At 40.6% G+C, this 20,084-nt stretch overlaps 3 protein-coding genes across 3 annotated transcripts; 1 reads left to right on the top strand and 2 right to left on the bottom strand.

The window, feature by feature from the left end:
* Positions 1–85: 85 nt before the first annotated feature.
* Positions 86–3,144, bottom strand: cnep1r1 (CTD nuclear envelope phosphatase 1 regulatory subunit 1). Its single transcript, XM_034680141.1, has 6 exons — positions 3,019–3,144; positions 2,442–2,513; positions 2,090–2,163; positions 781–890; positions 543–597; positions 86–456 (listed from the first exon to the last, which is right to left on the bottom strand). Exons 1-6 carry the CDS (start codon positions 3,041–3,043, stop codon positions 415–417), a joined length of 378 nt encoding a protein of 125 aa, XP_034536032.1. The 5' UTR covers positions 3,044–3,144; the 3' UTR covers positions 86–414.
* A 748-nt stretch (positions 3,145–3,892) lies between these two features.
* On the bottom strand, positions 3,893–6,558 carry LOC117810348 (arylamine N-acetyltransferase, pineal gland isozyme NAT-10-like). The gene is made up of 2 exons (XM_034680140.1): positions 6,255–6,558; positions 3,893–5,173 (listed from the first exon to the last, which is right to left on the bottom strand). The coding sequence occupies exons 1-2, from the start codon at positions 6,256–6,258 to the stop codon at positions 4,296–4,298; spliced, it is 882 nt and encodes a 293-aa protein (XP_034536031.1). The 5' UTR covers positions 6,259–6,558; the 3' UTR covers positions 3,893–4,295.
* On the top strand, positions 6,247–18,260 carry kif7 (kinesin family member 7). The gene is made up of 20 exons (XM_034680139.1): positions 6,247–6,453; positions 9,364–9,747; positions 9,907–10,104; positions 10,236–10,635; positions 10,723–11,070; positions 11,435–11,627; positions 11,724–11,882; positions 11,973–12,131; positions 12,292–12,434; positions 12,931–13,052; positions 13,708–13,863; positions 13,952–14,157; positions 14,300–14,497; positions 15,009–15,134; positions 15,298–15,474; positions 15,556–15,771; positions 16,019–16,225; positions 16,408–16,606; positions 16,889–17,050; positions 17,594–18,260. The coding sequence occupies exons 2-20, from the start codon at positions 9,417–9,419 to the stop codon at positions 17,977–17,979; spliced, it is 4,086 nt and encodes a 1,361-aa protein (XP_034536030.1). The 5' UTR covers positions 6,247–6,453; positions 9,364–9,416; the 3' UTR covers positions 17,980–18,260.
* The last annotated feature ends 1,824 nt before the right edge of the window (positions 18,261–20,084 follow it).

Below are 20,084 nucleotides of genomic sequence, written 5' to 3'. Positions count from 1 at the left end.
CAAAAACCTTTGAATGGTTTAATGCAAAAAAACAGAAAGCAAAGCCAGAGACGTTTTACATTAAGAAATCACAAGGAGACAAATATTCACATTTGAAGTATTTATTTGGTAAATAACTTTAAAAATAGAAACATTTAGATAAAATACAAGCTCAACATCAGAAATAAACAATATATCAAAAACTAATGAGCAGATCAATCAGCTTCTGCAGTGGTGAGATCGACCAGCAACACAGTTAAAAGGCCCCTTTCAGTTCATTTCTTCCTTCATCAGACACATATCTATGAATGTAGCTTCTGTATGAGTGCTGTTCTCCTTTATGCAGTTCAGACCAATCATAGGACTTGAGACATGGAGTGATCAGCAGCCAGCAGCAACCAGGTACATTATCTGTCCTCCACACTAAGCCTTTGGTTACTGGATGTTCGGTCGTGGCTTGAGAATAAGTTTTCCCGTCTGTAAAAAAAAGAAAGAGTTTCACAAGAAGAAATGTAGTTTGAGCAAAATACAAGTTCCAACTAAAATGACATTTGTTGACTTACATCATCACAGGACATGTTGTATTCCGCTAAAACTGTCCGACAGCGAGCAGCAATACTGGAGCACCAAAGGTCAAAGATGTTAACCAGTAAACCAAACACTTCAACATCAGTTATAAAACTGCAATAATATCCTGCATGATCTACACGTTGCTGTCACAGCGACTCAGGTTAGATTACTCATCCCCGTTACTGAATTACAACATTCAACTTCCCATTAACTGTAACTTGCAAAGGATACATTGATGGTGCCACAACTCGTTTGTGAATCCCAGCAAAGAAGAGAGCTATAAGAGTGATGCAGCTGATGGTGAAGAAGGGATGATTCCACAGTGATGAAAAGAAAGAAACCTGAAAAACAGTAGAGAAACATAGATCATTCAATTACAGCAAAATATTCACAGTTATAGATTTAATTTGAGCGGGCAAGAAAAACAAAGTCTCATGTAACATTCAATTAAATTTGTTGCATACGATTTTTTTAACAACCCCAATTCCTAAAAAAAGTTCGGACTCTGTTTTGATGGTTTGAAAATCATTTAAACATAATATTAATGTTTTAACTTTTTCATATTTATGATAGAATATAACCGTCTTCTTAATTTGATAGTAGCACGGTGTTTCAAAAGTTGATACAGAGACAGCAAAACACTGAAAAAGTTGTCTTCTGCTTAAAAAAAACACCTTGGGGAACACCTGCCAACTAACTAGGTTAATTTGCAACAGGTTAGTAAGTTACACAACTGTTCATAGAAAGGACACTCCACAGAGGCTTTCCCTCAGAAGTAAACAGGAAGAAGTTCACCAGTCTGTGAGAGACTATGTGAGCAAATACTTCAACAATTACAGAATAATGTAATAATATTGAACCATCAAACTCTGTTTTAAATGACATTTTACACAGCATCCCAACTTTTTTGGAAGTGCAGTTGTAAGTTAGAGAGGCGATCAAGACTTAAAATTAACTTTTTATCCCCTTCACATTTGCAACTTCTGAATTGCATAATCTTAACTTGGGAAAGACCTGTAAAACACAGGCAAAGACTTCTCACAGAGTTCTGAATTCAGATTTGTTCCTACATAGAACCATTTGATGGGAAATGTTTTATGCATTTTATGTTAACAACAAATATCTGGTCTCACATTGGTTTGCTTCTGAACAGCATGATTTTATGACAATTCTTTTTACATAAATAAAAAAGGATCGAATTTGGACCAGTGTTTTCACGTAACGTTTATGAAAAGACAGTGATTTAGGCTTTGATCATGCAAGAAAAAAGGCTCTACTTTAACCTCAGTTGTGCTTTATTTTGAAAGAAAAAGCTCTGTTTGTAGTTACATTTAGACTCACGCCTGATTGGGCTGTTGCTAAATTTTAGCAGTCAGCATCAGCAGACGAACATCAAAATAGCCTCCATTGATGATAACATCATCAGTACACACAATAATGTGGGGTTAAGAAGACAATGACTGCATTGACCGCTGTTGGCTGTGTTGTTAGGTAATAAGAGCACTTGAGCTTCTAGACGTGTTTGTTCACTGATACAAACCTTCTGTGTGTCGGGGTCTATTAACCAGTTCCAAGCCCCAGTGGCCGTACAGACAGAAACCACAATCAGAATCACTGAAACACAACAGGAGAGAACAAGTTAAATAACTTGCAATGACTTTTACCAAAGTGTTATTTTGTTAGTGTTAGTTATAGGAATGGAAATCTTGCAAATCTTTAACCCATGATCATGTCTGATCTATTGTCTGCATTTCCTCTCCTTGATGAATCATTGCTTCTCAGGTATATATTATACACATCAATATAATGTTGGTGTCAGGGAGTACATGCACGCAGGGTTTACCAAATACATACACCATGCAATTCACTGGTGTTGAGTGCCAGTTACTTACTTCTCCACCTGCCTGTAGCAGGTTGCAAACAGGAGACATACTCTGTCAGTCTTCTCTCAAAAGCCTTTAGGTCTGAAACAAAAATGGGCAAATGATGACACGTCTTTTCATAGCCTTTTATCAATACACTGTGACCAAGAAACCTGATCTTTTCTACGATGTGAAACTATGTCTCTTTACTCATTTAGTCAAAGGCTGCTTGACCAAAGACACCAAGAGCTACTGCTACATCCCCAAAACGTTTGATGTCGTTTCAATGGCTGGAACCAGATCATGACAAACAGATTGCTGGCGAAACTTAACTGAGTATCTAACTACACCTTAAGAAAAAAGGGCAAAACAACGTGAATACCATATATGTTGTTCACAAGTCAAAGTCTGTCAGTGAAGCTAGCAAGCATGCTAAGGGTCGTGAGCAGTCTAATGTTAGCCAGAGTATTCAACGTTACACCCAACTTCAGAATCGCATTGTGGGTCCTTTGTGTTCAGTTCCCTTGCGAATATATATGTGTGGCTAAAATTACTAAGCAGCTATTTTAAAAACGGGGGAAATTAAGCTCCTTTTGGTGATAGTTACCTTCGGCCTGTTCCAAGGAGTTCATGTCTGCTAGTCCCGGTACAGCAGCAGCCTGCGGTTGGCTAAGCCCCTGCTTCCGCCCGGCTGATTGACAGGCAGTATAGACCAATCAGCATTGATCATGTGCGGAGCTCTGACGTGATTGGTTGTAAAGCCAAGTGGTGGGCGGTACAGTTAGTCCCGCCCCTCACTCCTGGTCCAATCATAAGCCCGGACTGGCCCAGGAGTTACCAATGTCCCAGTAAAAGACATAATTAACTACAACCTGGTTTTGCAGCCCTGAAATTTGTAAATAAACAATCACAAGAGTGAATGTTATATCTCCTTAGGAAGATCTAATATTTATTTTCAGACGCATAAAACACATTTTAACATTCACATCACATCCCTGCTGTCAGTTTGGAGTAGAAAATTGACAACCACTACAACAAGGGGGCATTATTTGGTATAATCTAACCTCGTGAAGTAAAATAAAACTCTAAAAACCTACAATTTACTTTCAATCAGATTCAGCCAAACTTGATGCTATGAAAATATGACATTTCCGTGCATCTCACGGAGAAATTCTGAATGTTTGTTTGTTTATTCAGACAATTTTAGTTATCTTATTGCAATTATAACAGAACAAAAGAAAAGCATAGGAGAAAACAAATTTTATTTCATGCCCATTTAGGTCCCCCCTCCCCGCTTGGGCCCTAGGTAGTCAGTCCCACTTTTCCCCCCATTAAGACGCTCCTGTCGACACTAATATCACATTGAGAAATAGGTATTTAGTATTTACTAGAAGCTTGCAAATCAAGTTGAGTTGAGTTAGGTGATGAAATAAATAAAGGTAATAGGATGACAGAGTTGAAAAAAAAAAAAAAAAGGTTAATTTTGACAGTTCAAACTTTTTATTTAGTGTGAATACACCAAATAAATGGCAATATCTGAACATCTCTACTAATAATATATTTATTCAGTTTACATGATGTGAGAAGAATTAAAAGAATGATCATTATTGGTTAATGCTTTGACATGTTGACTGTTATCACTCAGTCAGTTGTTACAATTATAAGCTTCTATTTCTCTATTCTTAGACCAAACATTCCCTGAGTGTAGATTCATGTTGTTCTAATTCCCAAATTTTTGTCTCAAAAATATGATTGCTTAACCTCAAAATCTGGGCCTAAGCACTACATGCATGACATCATAAAATTTGATTGACATAATCAAATCATAATCTTAATCACATTTTATTTACACAAATTCCTTTACCCATTACATTTTTTTGATTTTCAGATGGTGTAGCTTGCCTTTTTATTAGCAGCCTGCATTTTGTTCTGCAGTATTATGTTGAACTTCTCCCTCAGAATTGGTTCTATCTCATCATCTGTTATGTCTCTCATGTCTATGATATCAACCCCTTTCTCCGGTTTGTAGGTGACCTCACTGTATGTCCAACCAACTAAAGCTCTGAATCCTGTTGAGGTTTGCAAAGAGCAGATGGACTTGTTAGTAAACAGTGAAGTGGGGTCTGTCTGGAGGTCGTTGCTGGTCTCAAAGAAATTATCTATTTCTCTTTGCATCAAGGTGAAGCCATATATCTGATTTTTATCCTTCCTGTTCACCAGACTTGATTTGGCAAAGTCTGGATTGAGAACCTCAGGCTTTCTACCAGTCTTCTCCAGCACCCACAGGTCCCCCCTGTCTTTGAGACGAAAGACACCCGCTGCCTGAGGTTGGTCTTTCCCTGAGATGAGCTCCAGGGGCTCCCATATTTGGGAAGACACCCCAAAGCTTACATCTGCCAAATAAGCCTGTCCCTCAATAGTGACCATATTAACAAGATGACTTTCAGTTGTTGGAAAGTCATTGCTGATACTGTTGAAGACTCTGGCGCCCAAGGTGGTGGTGTCATAGCCCATTTCTCTCAGCACCCAGCCAAACAAGAGGTTGTTCTCCATGCACCAACCCCCACGGCTGCTCCTCACCAGCTTTTCAAAGATGACCTCCAGGTCCAAGGTGATCTTCTCTCCACAGTGGATGCTGAGGTTTTCAAATGGAATCGACATGACGTGCTGTTTGTGGATTAATGTAAGTGTTGCAAGATCCTGCTTGTCAAGTGAGCCAGGGAGTCCAATTCTTCTGAAGTATTCCTCCAAATTCATCTTGCCTGTAATATACAAGATGTTGCACAGATTTATGGTTAAGTCTGCCTATTACACAGTGCAGTCATCTTAGTTGTCTTAAAGCTTTATCAGCTTCACATCCATCAAGATTCAAATTGATTTATCATTCAAAAGATCATTGAATTCAGTAAGTTTTACTGAAATTTGCATTTTATGTTATGTGTGTTTTAACTTATTTTACCTCGCTGTGCAGCACTTTGCTAAACTTGATTTTTTTTTTTAAATGTGCGGTATAAATAAAGTGGATGGGAAATTTGGACATGGACTAATCTGGTGTTTCAGTGCACTCATCTAATATTAAAGAGGTGTATATCCCTGAGTGTAGATTCATGTTGTTCTAATCCCCAATTTTTTGTTTCAAAAGTATGACTGCTTAGCCTCAAAATCTGGGCCTAAGCACTACATGCATGTCATCATAAAATCTGATTGACATATCTTAAACACATTTTATTTACACAAATTCCTTTACCCATTACATTTTTTTAGTTTCAGATTGTGTAGCTTGCCTTTTTATTAGCAGCCTGCATTTTGTTCTGCAGTATTATGTTAGTTATAGCTATATCTAAACAGATGTATATCTAAACAGGCTATTGAAAATATCTGAATAACACAGTAAAACTATTTAAATGTACATTTTTCCAGTCAATAATGTATTCTGAGGATGCAGTATCCTGTTCTGCAAATAGTTATTTGAAGAAAACTCAGATTAAAATTCCTGATTTTGCAGAAGTTAAAACATGAAAGTGAAACTGCAGGGTTCCTGTATTACCTCGACGAATGGTGGAACAAGAATTATGTCCTTGCATGGTTTTGTTGATTAATAAATCAGATGAATACAAAAAAATGACATGCAACTCTAACATAATACACACATAACACGAGGATATGTGTTATGTCATGTGTGGAGCAAAAACGCCAAATGTGTAGGCCTACTTTCGGCCTTCCAGATGTCGACACTTGCAACATTTGCTGATTTAGTATATTTTAAAATAATAACAGCTTCTGATGGTCTTTTTATTCTGAAATGACAAAACTAGGCATGTTTGTCCCCTAGTCGCTACTTACCCATAGTGTGTAGGTGTCTCAGCTCCAAGCCCCAGTGTGTCACGGATCTTCTCTCCCTTAGGCGGATCTCTCAAGTGGTACAGACCGGATCTCTCTTCAACTTTCGGGGCTCCTCCCCTCTGGCTGCTCCTCAACTTCTATTCTCCAAAAACACTCCAGAGTTATCCCGAATCCACGGTGTAACTTCTGCCACATGAAAGTAAGTTTATCTTCCACTTCCTGCTACTGATAAAGCTCCAGCTTAGTGTCACCATGTTTGACATGAAGTGGATTTGGTCATGTCTCACGGGATCATGTCCTAGCTCCTCTAGATCCCGATCCAGCCTCATCCTCATGTTTTGATTTTGTTGTTCGGTCTTGGCTAAGAGGCTAACTTTAGCTTAGCTGAGGTTATCTCGGAAACAGGAGACCGAGCTGGCTTCTCTGTGAAAGTTGGAGAAACTTTTGATTATATAAGTTAAAGTTTCTGAGAGTTTCCTGAGGGATAACGGGGAAGTTAGAAACGCCTTTATAATGTAGTAACGGTGGGTCGCTAACTTCAGCATGCTAACATGGTCAGAATAACACATTAGGTACATGTTGGGGTTTGGGGTTCTGTCTACAGAGATGCAAGTTAGCATCTTATTCACAGCAAAAGTTATGTAAACAAGGTCCTGATACAAAACCACTTCTGCATACACTTGTTAGATCTGAACCAGGCTATCTCAGAGGGTTTACGACCTCTGAAAACACAGTCTTGGGGTTGCAAACCCTTTATTCTATTGGTGAAAATGCAAGAGAGGGCAATTTCACTGCTTTTTTAACTTCTAGACTACATTGGACCAGGTCCTACTCCTGAACTACAATACTAATGCTTCTCAAATATGGCCAAGATTATTCTAGAGAGGCTACAGACTCTGAAACCCAGTTCACACATTTGTGAAAAATGCAAGAAAGTGTAATTTCACTGCTTTTTTAACTTCTAGACCAGGGGAGTCAAACTCATTCAGGAAGTTGTTCTGAAGTGGGCCAGACCAGTAAAATCATAACATAATAACTTATATATGACGTCAACTCTAAATTTTTCCCTTTGTTTTGGTGCAAAAAAAAGAACAAGCTCATTCTGTAGATGTTCACATTTAATGAACTATCTTTTTACAAAAGCAGCTGTTGTATTTTTTGCCATGATGAGTCTCATAGTGGGGCAGAGTATTTTACTCTTTAAGCCCTGAAACCTGCTGTGGGCACACCAAACACACAGGTTACCCATTCACCTGACACAGAGTGTAATGTTAACTGCGAAAGAACAGATAGATTATAATAATGAAGAAGGTAAACTTGATTATTTTGGACCCCTCAGCTCCAGCACGAACAGTTTGCTTGCTGGACAGTGTTGTATGCAGGTGTGTAGTTAGTAGTTAGTGGATCATCTTATAGTGCTCTATAAAGTCTTTATGAATCTCAACCAGATTATGCAAACAGCAAGTCATCTATTTTCTCACTTTGAGAAAAAGCGCTGTTCAGGTGCGCTCCGTCAGCACTATGATTTGTTGAAAAATTGCAGTTAATGTAACTTTTTCACTCTGCAAAGTTGTTCCGCGGTCCACATCTTTGACACCCCTGTTCTAGACTATATTGGACCAGGTCCTGATCCAGAACTACAATACTAATGCTTCTCAAATATGGCCTAGATTATTCTAGAGAGGCTACAGACTCTGAAACACAGTTTACACATTTGAAAAAAATGCAAGAAAGGGCCATTTCACTGCTTTTTTCCACCTCTAATCAAATAAAGATTATAATTAGTAAGGATTTAATCATTTATAAAACTGTCTTCTTTAATAATTCAGATACAAATATTGTCACTAAGGCCTGAATTATGGTCCCTCTGACATGGGCAATAGTAAAGGCTTTGTCAGGAGTCAGATAACGGTGGCAGAGACAGTGAAAGAGGTCGATCATGACCAGTTAAAGAAAGCACAGTGGTTTCAAAGAAGAAGAAGAAAAAGACAGAAAGAGAATAAAACATACCAAAGAATCAATCTATGAGAATATTTGATTGTTATTCAAAATCCAAAATTATTTTTTGTGCCTTTGCTTCGTTGTAAAGGGGATAAGCTGCTCATGCCTTTGAGGAACAAAATGAAGAGCTGTGGACTTCTTGAGTGAAATGAAACGCTCTTAATTATGTTCTTAAGATAAACAGGGCTCTCTGTGCACAGTCAACTTTTGTTATCAGGTGCTGGTCAGTTGCAAGAACATACATAGAAAACAAAATATAGACAGCCACGCACTGAAATGACTTTACTTAGACTTTATTGTGAACGAGCAACGTGTTTCCCCAATTATGTATTTGATTTTGAATACATATAATTTAAAGACTGTTTTTAGTCTGTAGTCTCCAAGAGGTAATCTAATCCTGGGTTTCACACAGCTGAAATTAGTCCTCTCTAGTCTCCAGTTTAGATCTGGCAAGTTTAGGAATTTGGGTTCTGAATCAGGACCTGGTTCAATGTGACCTAGACTGGAAAACAGAAGTGAAATCCCCTTTACTTGCATTCTCGCTGTACTCTATCGTTTTTATTAAAAGAAAGTTAATAAAGGTGTCATCAGGTTAGAGATACACCTGTTATGGAATACACACTGCTGGATACGAAAACATTGAATTTCGTTCAAGAATGAGCTAAAAACAGGTGTTACAGTTTTAGGTTCAAATCAGGACAAGATGAATTTATTGTTAGTTTTGAATTTGTCATGACTCTGCTACAATACTAATGCAGAGTGAGCAGTCTATCATAACCTCCAGTCAAATAGTTGTAGAGGGTTGTGTGGGTCGACTTGTTCAGCCTGCTGCCATGAGGATCTGACCTCTGGTAAGTGGATGGATGGATGGATGGATGGATGGATGGATGGATGGATGGATGGATGGATGGATGGATGGATGGATGGATGGATGGATGTTAATGTTAATATTGAATGGATATGTGATTATAAAAGTGTGTGTGTATTTCCTCCTGCTGCAGCATTAGTAAATTGTTTCTAACGTGGTCACACTCTCACTCATCCCTCGGTCATAATCCTGAACTGTTGAAGAAATCTGTTACTGAAACACATTTTCCTTTTCCTCCAGTGGCTCAAACATGATTCGCACATAACAGGAGAACACACGACAGTGCTGTAGAAATGTCTCCCAAAGTGCCCAGTGGTCAAGGCAGAGGGGATTATTCTGCAGTCCAAGTAGCTGTTCGAGTGCGCCCCCTCCTGCCTAAAGAGCTCCTACACTGCCATGAGAGCTGTATCACTGTGGACTCAGAGCTGTGCCGGGTCACGCTGGGCCATGACCGACACTTTCTTAGTGACTACCTGTTTGAGGAAGCCTGCTGTCAAGATGAAGTCTACTCTGCGTCCGTGCAGCCGCTCATCGACGCCTTCTTTCAAGGTTTTAATGCGACAGTCTTTGCATACGGACAGACAGGCTCCGGCAAGACATACACCATCGGAGAAGCTAACATTTGTAAGACATTTATTTGATATTCTCTTTCATGTTCCTTTATTTGGCTTCTTGTTGTCAGGAAGACTGTACTGTCTAAACACGAACCATACGTATCTACACTCAGAGTGCTTTTGTAAAGTTTAAACTGTGCTCATATACTCCAAATGTCTGCATTTGAAGGTTCCTTCAGAGATGAGGAGCAGGGAATCATCCCTCGGGCCGTTGCAGATGTCTTCAGGCTTCTTGATGAAAATGACCTCACAGACTTCTCTGTCCGAGTCTCCTACCTGGAGGTCTACAAAGAGGACTTCAAGGACTTATTGGAGGTGGAGACAGCCAGCAAAGACATCCACATCAGGGAGGATAAGGGCAACATAGGTATGGAATCAGCAGCCACATTTCCTGCTTGCATGTTTCACTGATTTAAAATGTTGTGCAACATTTTAATTATTCTAAAATGATGTACGGATGTCAATCTGCATTTCCCTCTTGTGTCTGTGACTCTGCAGTTTTGTGTGGCGTACGGGAGTGCGAGGTGGAGGGTCTGGATGAGGTGTTGAGTTTACTAGAGTCAGGAAACACAGCCAGACACACGGGCGCAACCCAGATGAATCCAAACTCCAGTAGGTCACACACCATCTTTACCTTGTACATGGACCAGAGACGGGGGAGCTCTCGGCTTTATGGGACAGCTACGAGTGCGGGACCACAGGTGTTGTCTTCCAAGTTCCACTTTGTGGACCTGGCAGGGTCAGAGCGCATCTTAAAGACAGGGAACACTGGAGAAAGACTGAAAGAAAGCATCCAGATTAACAGCGGCCTTCTGGCTCTTGGGAATGTTATCGGGGCACTGGGGGACCCCAAGAGGAAAGGTTCTCACATACCGTACAGAGATTCCAAAATCACAAGGTACTTAAAAGAGAAGATCATGAAAACATACTAAATGATCAAATCCAACAGACATTTTTGGTTTAACTTTATCTATGTTTCCTTTAGGATCCTTAAAGACTCTTTAGGAGGGAATTCCAAAACCCTGATGATCGCCTGCATCAGCCCGTCCTCCTCAGACTTTGATGAGAGTTTGAATACGCTCAACTACGCCACGAGGGCCAGAAACATCCAGAACCGTGCAACAGTCAACTGCAAGCGTGAGCCAGACCGAGTGGAGGGGCTGGAGCAACAAATCAAGGCCCTCCGGAGGGCGCTCGAAAACCGGCAGCGCTCAGAGACCCGCATCATCTCTCACGCCGATCCGAACAGGAGACCTCGTCTGGGAGAGGGAGAGATCAGCAGACTGCAGGCCCAGGGCGCCCACTATAGGACGTGCACTGACACGGCTTACAGGTCAATACAGATGAATTCATTAACTGACTGTCATGACTGTCATATGTGCTGTAAGGGTGTTATGACTTGTTTTTACCATCACCGGCTCATTCGTTTTATGATATTAAAGTAATTAGGATATTTAATTTTGTCCGGTGTTATTCCACACTCTGTGAATGAGCCTAGACCTCTGTGTTCCTGATGGTTTTTCAGGGTAAAAGTCTGTCTTGGGATGCTTCTGTGTTTGCTCTTGTTCGTTAGCTTGAGGAACAAGAAGAAATCATTGACAAACTCAGAGGAGTCTGGAGTTAGTTTGCATAAAGGATTAAGAACAGTCTCTTGAGTGATTCGGCTCTTAACAATTACTCTTATTTTTGTATCCCAGGCTGCTGCGGGAGCTGCAGAGTGAAGGAGCTCTGACTGCAGAACAGAGTCTGCGAGTGAAAGAGTGGCTGTGCTCGGTGGAGGAGGAACGGAGCGGACTGACCACGGCCTCTGGTCCAGACAGCGGCATCGAGAACAGCTCCACCGAGGACAGTGTTGCATTAAGGAGAGGTCGGCCCTCTGTGAGAAACCAGGTGAGTGTCTTCGTACTCATCAAACAATGACATCCAAAAATACATCAATGAAATTTAGAGAATTGTGTTAGAAGAGTTAATGTGTGTTTCATCCAGGATCCAGAGGCTGCAGAGGAGAGGTGGAGTCATGCCCATGAGAGTGAGAAAGAAGATAGCACCGTTCATCAGCTTCAAGCACAGATCCAGAGGTTGGAGGGGGAGAACACAGACTTCTTAGCCGCTCTTGAGGATGCTATGGAGCAATACAAGCAGCAGGTGAGTGCAGTGCAGTGATCAACCCAAGAATGTGAGGGTGTTACTGATCAGAAAAATAATACTGTTGTTGCATCACATTTCATCCTTCAGAGTGATAAGCTTCAGGAGCAGCAGGACCTGATCACAGAGCTGCAGTGTCAACTGTCTACTCCAGGGCTGATGGGCCTGGGACTCAACTTAAGACTGCGACCACACACAGCTCCCCAAGGCTCCATGCAACACAGCCAGAATGGAGGCACATACAGACAGGTAGTCAGAGTGTGGTGCGGCTCTTAAAGTCAAACAGCTTTCAAAGACAGTGCTAGACATGTTTTCAAATGGGATGAAGTCGCCGTACACTAAGATCAAACAGATCAGAATAATTTTATAACTTGTTTGCAGCACTTAGGGTAAATGCGTGTGGTTACAGGTTAGTCCGGTGGGCTACCTCGGCAGCGGGCATGGTGATCAGGATGGGAGCCTTTGTGAGGAGCAGGAGATTCTAGGAGGGGCGGAAACAGAGGACACAGAAGATGAAGGCAGTCCTCTCAACTTCAACCGGGAGAGACGCAAGTATGTTTGTTATGTGTTTAGAAATCTCAACCTGCAGGTTACACTTCTAAATTGAGGGATGATATAACAGCTTATACACACGTTAAGAACAACTAGTTACAGATGTATTTTTTATGTAATGTGTGAAATTTATTTGATGTTATAATTTGAACCGTGCAATACACTGTGCAATATCCCTGCCACTTTAACATCCTTGTATATATCTCCTTCATTCCCAGCACTTCTGTACATAGCTAACTCTAACTACTCTGTATATACTTTATTATTATTATTATTATTTTTTTCTATTTTATTCTGTTTTATTCTGTTACATTCTATTTTATTTGTATCTTTATTTTATTATATTTTATTTGTATTTATATCTTATTTTATTCCTTTTTCTGTTAATATCTAACTTTCTTACACACTGTTTATAAGAGCTCTGTAATGCCTGAATTTCCCAACCCGGGATTAATCAAATATTTCTGATTCTGATTCTGATTCTGAATTCTGACAGGGCGGTTCACCTGACCTGGACCAGGAGAGACATGCTGACAGGAGGACTAACAGCTACTGGTAGAGGCTTCATGTCTCAGCCCTCTGAGCCGGAGCAGCACCCCTGCTTCGCCAGAAAAGCATGTAAGTCTAACAATCTCATTTGCTCCTATTTGTCAAGAACGATTGAAACCAGGCGCAAGTATCGACTTGGAAGCTAAGTCAGAAAAATCCACATGGTTCTATTTGTTTTTTATCAGATATTCACAAAAGTGTTTGCGTGGCACAGCTAAATTCATCAAAGAATGATTTCAGTGACACATTCACTAAATTTCACCGTTCTTTGTTGTGCATGCAAATTATATTTGGTTAAATAGATCAAATTAAGGGACTGCAGTATTTTTACAGTTGAGAGAGTTACATAAGAACAGTCTGTGATGTTTTTCACTCACACTATGTGCACTGAGCATGACTGTTTCCAGGTTTGAGGAACTCTGTATTATTGTGTCACCACAGAAAGATCTTCAGATTACATTTTAGAGCCTCTGCCAAACATGAGATTTATTTGTTGATTGTGTAAATGCTCTCTCCCCTCCTTTTTTCCCTAAACTCTGGTCCATTGTTCAAATGACACCTAATTCATGCATACATTCAAAATGAGAGTCTAACAGGGAATGCTTATTGATATTGTTTCTTTAGGACGTTAACATATGAGGGTTGGAACCGTTGTGATTTCCCAGGGCTGCTGTCTCATTCCGTGTTTTTCCCCTCCTGTGTTCTCTCTTTGATCTCTGTGTAGCCAATGCCAGCTCTGGGGAGACGTCTGTGCGTGAAAGTCAGAAAAGTTTTGAGGGCGTTACAGAGTGGGGACTCCATCAGGCACAGCAGAAGATCAGGGAGCTGTCAGTCACCATCCGCATGAAGGAAGAACTCATCAAAGAGCTAGTCAAAACAGGTAGACTTTAGATTCTGTTACTCTCCTTTTCCTGACGTACAGGCTTCCTTCTCTGCTTTCATAATGATTTGTTTGTGATTCTCTTTAGGGAAAGATGCTCAGGCCCTGAACAAGCAGTACAGCCACAAGATCACAGCTTTAGAGAGCGAAGCCTTGCAGGCCCGACAGGAGCTGCAGGAGGCCCAACGGCAGCTGCAGGACCTGGAGAGACAAGAGAGAGAAATCAGCACCACTGACAAGAGCAGAGCACAGGAGTGTCGCAGGAAGATAGCTGCAGCGCAGAGCAAAGTTCAGGTTGGACTGTCACACCTCTGTATAAATGTGTATAAACAGATTTACTGATGCTGATTAGTGTTGTTTCTTAAAGAATGTTTCTGTGCAGCCAAGCCTTTGAACTCCAAACTCCTGACAGAAAAACGTGTGCTTTTTTCTTAAGGTTCTCAGTCAGCGGCAGAGGGATACTGCTCGTCTGGCTAACCTTCCCGCGCAGAGTGAACGCCGTGTGTTGGAGCTGGAGAGAAGTGTTCAGAATATGAGGCAGCAACAGGAGCAGCTGCAAAGACGGCTGCGCCAGGAGAGTCAGCAGAAACGACGCCTGGAGACGGAGATGCAACGCAGAACTCACAGAGTCAAGGTACCTCAGCTCAGTCCAGCTGAACAGCAACAAGATCTTTAGAAGTACTTCAGATCACTGCTCGAGAGCTTCAAATCTGACTGGGCATGACTCTGTAGTCTAATAGTGAAGTCCAAAATCTCACCCCATTTTATTTACCCCTATACACTGTAATTCAGTTTATCATTGGAAAATGGGTCACTAATTTACTGTTGATAGAATAATTGTCATTTCTTATTCTGAACTAAATATTTTTTTAGAAAAACGTTGTTCATTTTATTTTATTTTATTTTATTTTATGTTAATTAATTTAATTATTTTTTTTGTACTGGGGAAAAAGTCATTCAGCATTTTCTGGGAACAATTCTCTTTCTGGATGTCTCGAGAAATATTCCAACTCTCGATCACATGTAGATACAGTTTAGAAAGAGATATAAGTGCATGTTATATAAAGGCCAAATGCATTATTAGAAATAGAATTGTTCATATATTTGACCTTTTTCTTTCTCTTAATCCTCCAAATCTCCTGTAGGAGCTTGAGATCAAGAACGAACAGCAGCAAAAGATCTTGAAGATAAAGACGGAGGAGATCGCTGCCTTCCAGAGGCAGAGGCGCAGCGGCAGTAACGGCTCTGTCATTTCACTGGAAGAGCAACAGGTGGGACAAGGGTCTAATGTTAAATTCTTAAAAAACAACCTGCTTAAAAACTATGATAGAGAGCTGTAGAGTTTTGTTTGAAGGGCTGTCACTTCTCAGAAGCCTCCCTCTGTGTGTCTGTTTCTGATGGTTTTGTGGCTTTTTTCTCAACTTCTGTGAGCAGAAGATTGAGGAGCAAAAGCGTTGGCTTGATGAAGAAATGGAGCGAGTGTTGGATCAGAGGAAGGGCCTGGAGGATCTGGAAGGAGAGCTGACTAAACGTGAGGAAATCCTGGCCAAAAAAGAAGCACTGCTGCAGGAACGCAGCGGACTGGAGACCAAGAGGCTCCGCTCTAGTCAGGTACCAACAACTACAAACGCCCAAATTTAAAGACACAGGAGACTGGCAAAAGCTTCAACCGTTTCTTGATCTCTCCTCCAGGCCCTGAGCAAAGACCTGGTGATGTTAACAGGACGTATAGAGACACTGGAGCAAGAGCTGAGTGAGAGAAATGGTCTGCTTCGCAGCGGCAGTGCTCAAGACTCGCAACAGATTCGTCAAGAGATCTCTAACCTGCGTCAGGAGAAAGATTCTCTGCTGAAACAGAGAGTGGAGCTGGATGATAAGCTGCGGCAGGGGAACCTGCTCTCCCCTGAGGTCAGTAATGGCTCTGAGGATGACAATAGACAGGATATGATTTTAGATATTTCTGATAGCACTGACATGAGAACATATCGTGTTATGTGGCAGAGGAAATGGTACACTCAAAGATTTTGCTTTTCTGTAAACGTGGTAATAACAATGTTTAACTGGAGAGTGTGTTGAAAAGTCCCCTTCAGAAACCGTAATACCTGTTAGTGACTGAATTCTCATGAAGTCCATCTGTTCTCTTTGTTGTTTCCAGGAGGAGCGAACACTTTTCCAGTTCGACGAGGCGATCGAGGCCCTTGATGCAGCCATTGAGTACAAGAATGAGACCATCACTCAGAGACAGAGGCAGCTGAGGGCATCTGCCAGTATGCTCTCTCAGTGGGAAATGAACCTAATGGCCAAACTCAGTTACCTGTCTGCCTCTGAGACCAGAGCCCTGCTGTGCAAGTACTTTGACAAGGTCAGTGCGACTCTCAACCCAAGCTCCATCTCTCATTAACAAAATGGTTACATGAGAGTGGTGTTGTTTAATCGTTGATAACATGAACAAAAAGTGGAGTTAATTACAACAGCATTCACAAACATCTTAAGTGATGTATTATCAGACTGTTACTAATGTTTGTCCCTCTATCCCTCCTGTAGGTGGTGTCTCTGCGTGAGGAGGAGCGGAAGCTGCAGCTCGCTCTGGCTGAGCTGGAGATGCAGCTGGATGAGCAGCAGGGGCTGGTGCAGTGGTTGGAGAACGCTCTTGATCGTACTCAACTGGACACAGATCGCCGGCTGACACAACAGCAGAAGGAACATGAGAGGAGCGTTCAGCTCTTACTGCAGCAGTGTCGAGGTGCAGATCTCCAACTTTTGTTTTAATAGAGATTAGATTAAATATGTCGTTGCTGTTTTCTCTTTGGTCTCCAAGGGTATATTTTAAGATACCTGGGAAAATAAGTAGGATTAAAGTGGGATGATGCATTAATATTTTGACTTTTTAGCTGCATGTGAAGTGATCTATTGTTGCAAGCATATCCTCTCACTCTGTGTCTTTTATCAGGTAATGTCCTTATTAGCCCTTTATATTAAGAGTTTTTGCATGTCCTCATGTGTTTGTGTTCTTGACCTCACACAGAGCAAATGGATGAGGGTCTGGCAGGAAGGCAGCGCCAGTTTGAAGTATGGATTCATAACCTCAGTAAGGAGCTGAGTCACTACAAAGCAGCAAACCAGGAACTCAGCAACAGACTGAGGGAAGTCTGTGGTTCAGCAAGCCAGCCAAAGGAGCAGACGAGAGGTAAATCGGTTTCTAGATCAAAATGTTTTTTTTGTTTTTGATATCAACAACTATGATAATTGTTGTGTTTACAGTTTGCAGCCAGATGTTCTCAAATATTCACATCATGAAGCCCTGCTTTGATTTTACCACATGAAAAGATTTCTGGGAAAATAAGCCTCTCCATATATCCTCAGGCAAATCCACTTGGTTCAGTTTTTTCTCAGAGATAGCATGCTGCTTAAAGAGAAGACTTTTTAAAAAAAACAAGTATGAGATAAAAACAGTAAAATAGGGCTCAAATAATTATTATTTCAGTTAGTTCAGAGCCAAAAGATGCACAGTTTACAAAGACATACATGACCCTGGAAAACAAAAAGTATTAGAACTTGGGAAGCATGAACCGCAGAAAGAAAGCACTCTTACTATCATTACTTAGTTTGAGGGTGATATGGTTCAATCTGCTCCTTCTTTTATACACAGATTTATATGCATTGGCTTCTAGCACCCTAATTCCTGGGTAATAATGAGTGTTAAAGTAATCACGTTATCTTTCTGTTGTAGGACCTGAGGAGAAACCAGCAGGCATCAGCAGCATGGAGAAGCTGACCCGCTGCCCCGAAGAAAGTCCAAGAGGACGGGGCTCTCCGCAGCCTGACAAACCTTCGAGGTCCAGGGAAGAGATGCGAGAGCTGGTGAACACCCCTCTCCCATCCACATGGAGGCGCTCCTCTCTCCCCACAGAGGAACCTGCTGTCATGGAGGAGCTTTGGCTTCGAGGAGCAGTGGACGTTCCTGTTAATCGTGTAGTTCAGACTGGTGGGTCCTGGGGCGGGACAACCTCACTGCCTCTTGTAAAGTCTCGTAGAGAATCCCGCCGCTCCAGCCTCAACGTCGGACCACTGACTTCAAACAATGCAATCATTGATGTACGGAAGAACCCGGTCTGAAGAGACATTCGTCATTTCACTTCAAAGCATTCGCATAGTTTTTTCCATATTAAGTAACTTGTATATAGAGTTTTTTATTGAACAAGGACACCCACTGATTTTACATGAAGCACTTTCACTGAGGTCAAGTTTCTAGGTACGTGTTGGTGTCCCTATCATGAACAGTTTGAAGAGATATATCATTTGCATCAATACAAAATGAGCTTCTCTTGGTTTCTAATCATGTAGTCTTTTATCTGCTATAGTATTTTATATTAAAATGTTTTTACCTTTATCTCTCATCTGGCTTGTGTTGCTCTTCATATTCAATTTGTTTGTTTTTTTCATAATACGGTTATCTGATTCCCAAATTTCTTCAACCACCTGTGACAAGAATGTGTAATGATTTCTTGCCTCTTGGTCTTTTATCCTTTTTAAATTGACGAGCATGTTGGATGTTATCACAGCTGGTGGAGATGAGGCATGAAAGCTGCTGTGAAATGTCAGATTAGTGTGGGCGTTTTCTCCTGCTTCAAAGTAACGCATTGGCAGTTGTCTGTGTGTTCATGACGGTACAGAAAAAGGAACATTTAGTAGCTTCACCAAAATTTGCAAAAACGATTTAACATTTTATTCTTTGGAGCATATAGCAAAGGTTGAAGCACAAAGTTAACTTGCTGACCCCAATGCAACCTCTATTATGATCACATCAACTGAAGTCCTCCAATTATGACATAATTTTTAACATGTTTACCCCAAAATTAAAGTAAGCGGAAAATAATTATAGGAATGAACAATCCAGAAAATTCCCTTTAGACTAACAATTAACAGGATTCAGTCTAAGACCATTACTACTATTGTCCAATGTTCAAATATTGACCTATTGATAGGAGTCCTCAAACCAGAACACCATTATGAACCTTTCTGAGGAGATTATAAATCTGTCATAGACTTTCCTATGTGCATTTATTTTAAGCCTCATAGTTTGTCATCCACTTTTTCCTCCATTGTCGTTATCTAAAACAATTTTTTTTTGACAAATAAAATGTGCAAAATAGCTGTCTTGTAGAATAAAAGTAAAATCCTTATAAGTAAGATTTTAAATTTCTTAGCTGATATTATTTTATTTCCTAAACCTCTCCTGCAGCAGAGCACGGAAACTAAGTTTGTATGATGACAGAGATGACCTCATGTGAGCAGCAGAGGGCAGTATATACTTGGTGCTTCATGAGTCTCCTGCAGTAATGATAATTCTGAATTTAACAGGCTCATCAGGGTCCAGCTACTGTTCCTTTTTTAAAACGATTTGCCCTTTCCTTCAAAGTCAAGCAGATTGAGAAAAAGCGCAAGCCTACAAGCAGAAAATCTAAATAAGTGTCAAATACATATTTTGAATTGTTGAAGAGATGTTTAATTCCCTGCATCAAATGATGCAGATAGTTAATTAAATGTAAGTTTAAAAATCTGGATGAATCATAATCTTATAGAAAATTCTGTATCAGATATATTTCAGTTGCTCCAAAACAGACCTGGTGGTGTCATCATTTGGTGATGGGAGGATAGATCAGGCTCAGACACTTTTAAAATGACATCATGTGGATATGGGACAGAAATGACCCAGCTCAGAAACCTGATTCCTTGAACCCTTGTAACCGAGGAAATTATGCACAGCACAGTATCTGTGGAGATTCTTGTCCCAACTGCATGAGTTGTATCAAATCCTCTCTGAAGTCTTGATAATACCTCAGTAACTCATCAAGACTATTGAGAGGATCTGTGTTCCTTATCTGTCTCTTCTAACAGGCCTGAACAACTTTAGATACTACAGTGCTGCTACAAGAAAAATGAGTTCTAAGACTGACTGTAAGTATCAGCTGATAGAGGCCAACCCTGGACCATAAAAACAAATGCTCCTTTGAATATATGAAACATTTTCTGCAGTTCTTTGATCCATCTAAAATAAAATAGATACTTGTCCACTATCTGCGCTTTACTTAAAGTTTGAATTAGTGGATTGTATTGATTTATAGCCACACAGTAACCCCACAAATAACTAGGTGAACAGCATTTGTTTATAGTGTGAAATACATCTAAATATGAATGAAATTAAAGAGAATACTTGGAAA

This window comes from Notolabrus celidotus, chromosome 3 (genome assembly GCF_009762535.1).
Source record: "Notolabrus celidotus isolate fNotCel1 chromosome 3, fNotCel1.pri, whole genome shotgun sequence".
In the NCBI taxonomy this organism is placed as follows: Eukaryota; Metazoa; Chordata; class Actinopteri; order Labriformes; family Labridae; genus Notolabrus; species Notolabrus celidotus.
The sequence above is the reverse complement of the archived record's forward strand: the minus strand, read 5'-3'. Positions and strand labels throughout refer to the sequence as shown.

What these genes read in the sequence shown, in the direction of transcription:
- kif7 (XM_034680139.1), top strand. Translation starts at nt 9,417, where the DNA reads ATGTCTCCCAAAGTGCCCAGTGGTCAAGGCAGAGGGGATTATTCTGCA. An exon ending in GGCCCTCTGTGAGAAACCAG is followed by an intron (nt 11,628 to 11,723) that starts GTGAGTGTCTTC and finishes TGTTTCATCCAG; the next exon opens with GATCCAGAGGCTGCAGAGGA. An exon ending in CTGCTTCGCCAGAAAAGCAT is followed by an intron (nt 13,053 to 13,707) that starts GTAAGTCTAACA and finishes ATCTCTGTGTAG; the next exon opens with CCAATGCCAGCTCTGGGGAG.
- cnep1r1 (XM_034680141.1), bottom strand. Translation starts at nt 3,043, where the DNA reads ATGAACTCCTTGGAACAGGCCGAAG. An exon ending in TGCTACAGGCAGGTGGAGAA is followed by an intron (nt 2,164 to 2,441) that starts GTAAGTAACTGG and finishes GTTGTGTTTCAG; the next exon opens with TGATTCTGATTGTGGTTTCT. An exon ending in TAGACCCCGACACACAGAAG is followed by an intron (nt 891 to 2,089) that starts GTTTGTATCAGT and finishes ACTGTTTTTCAG; the next exon opens with GTTTCTTTCTTTTCATCACT.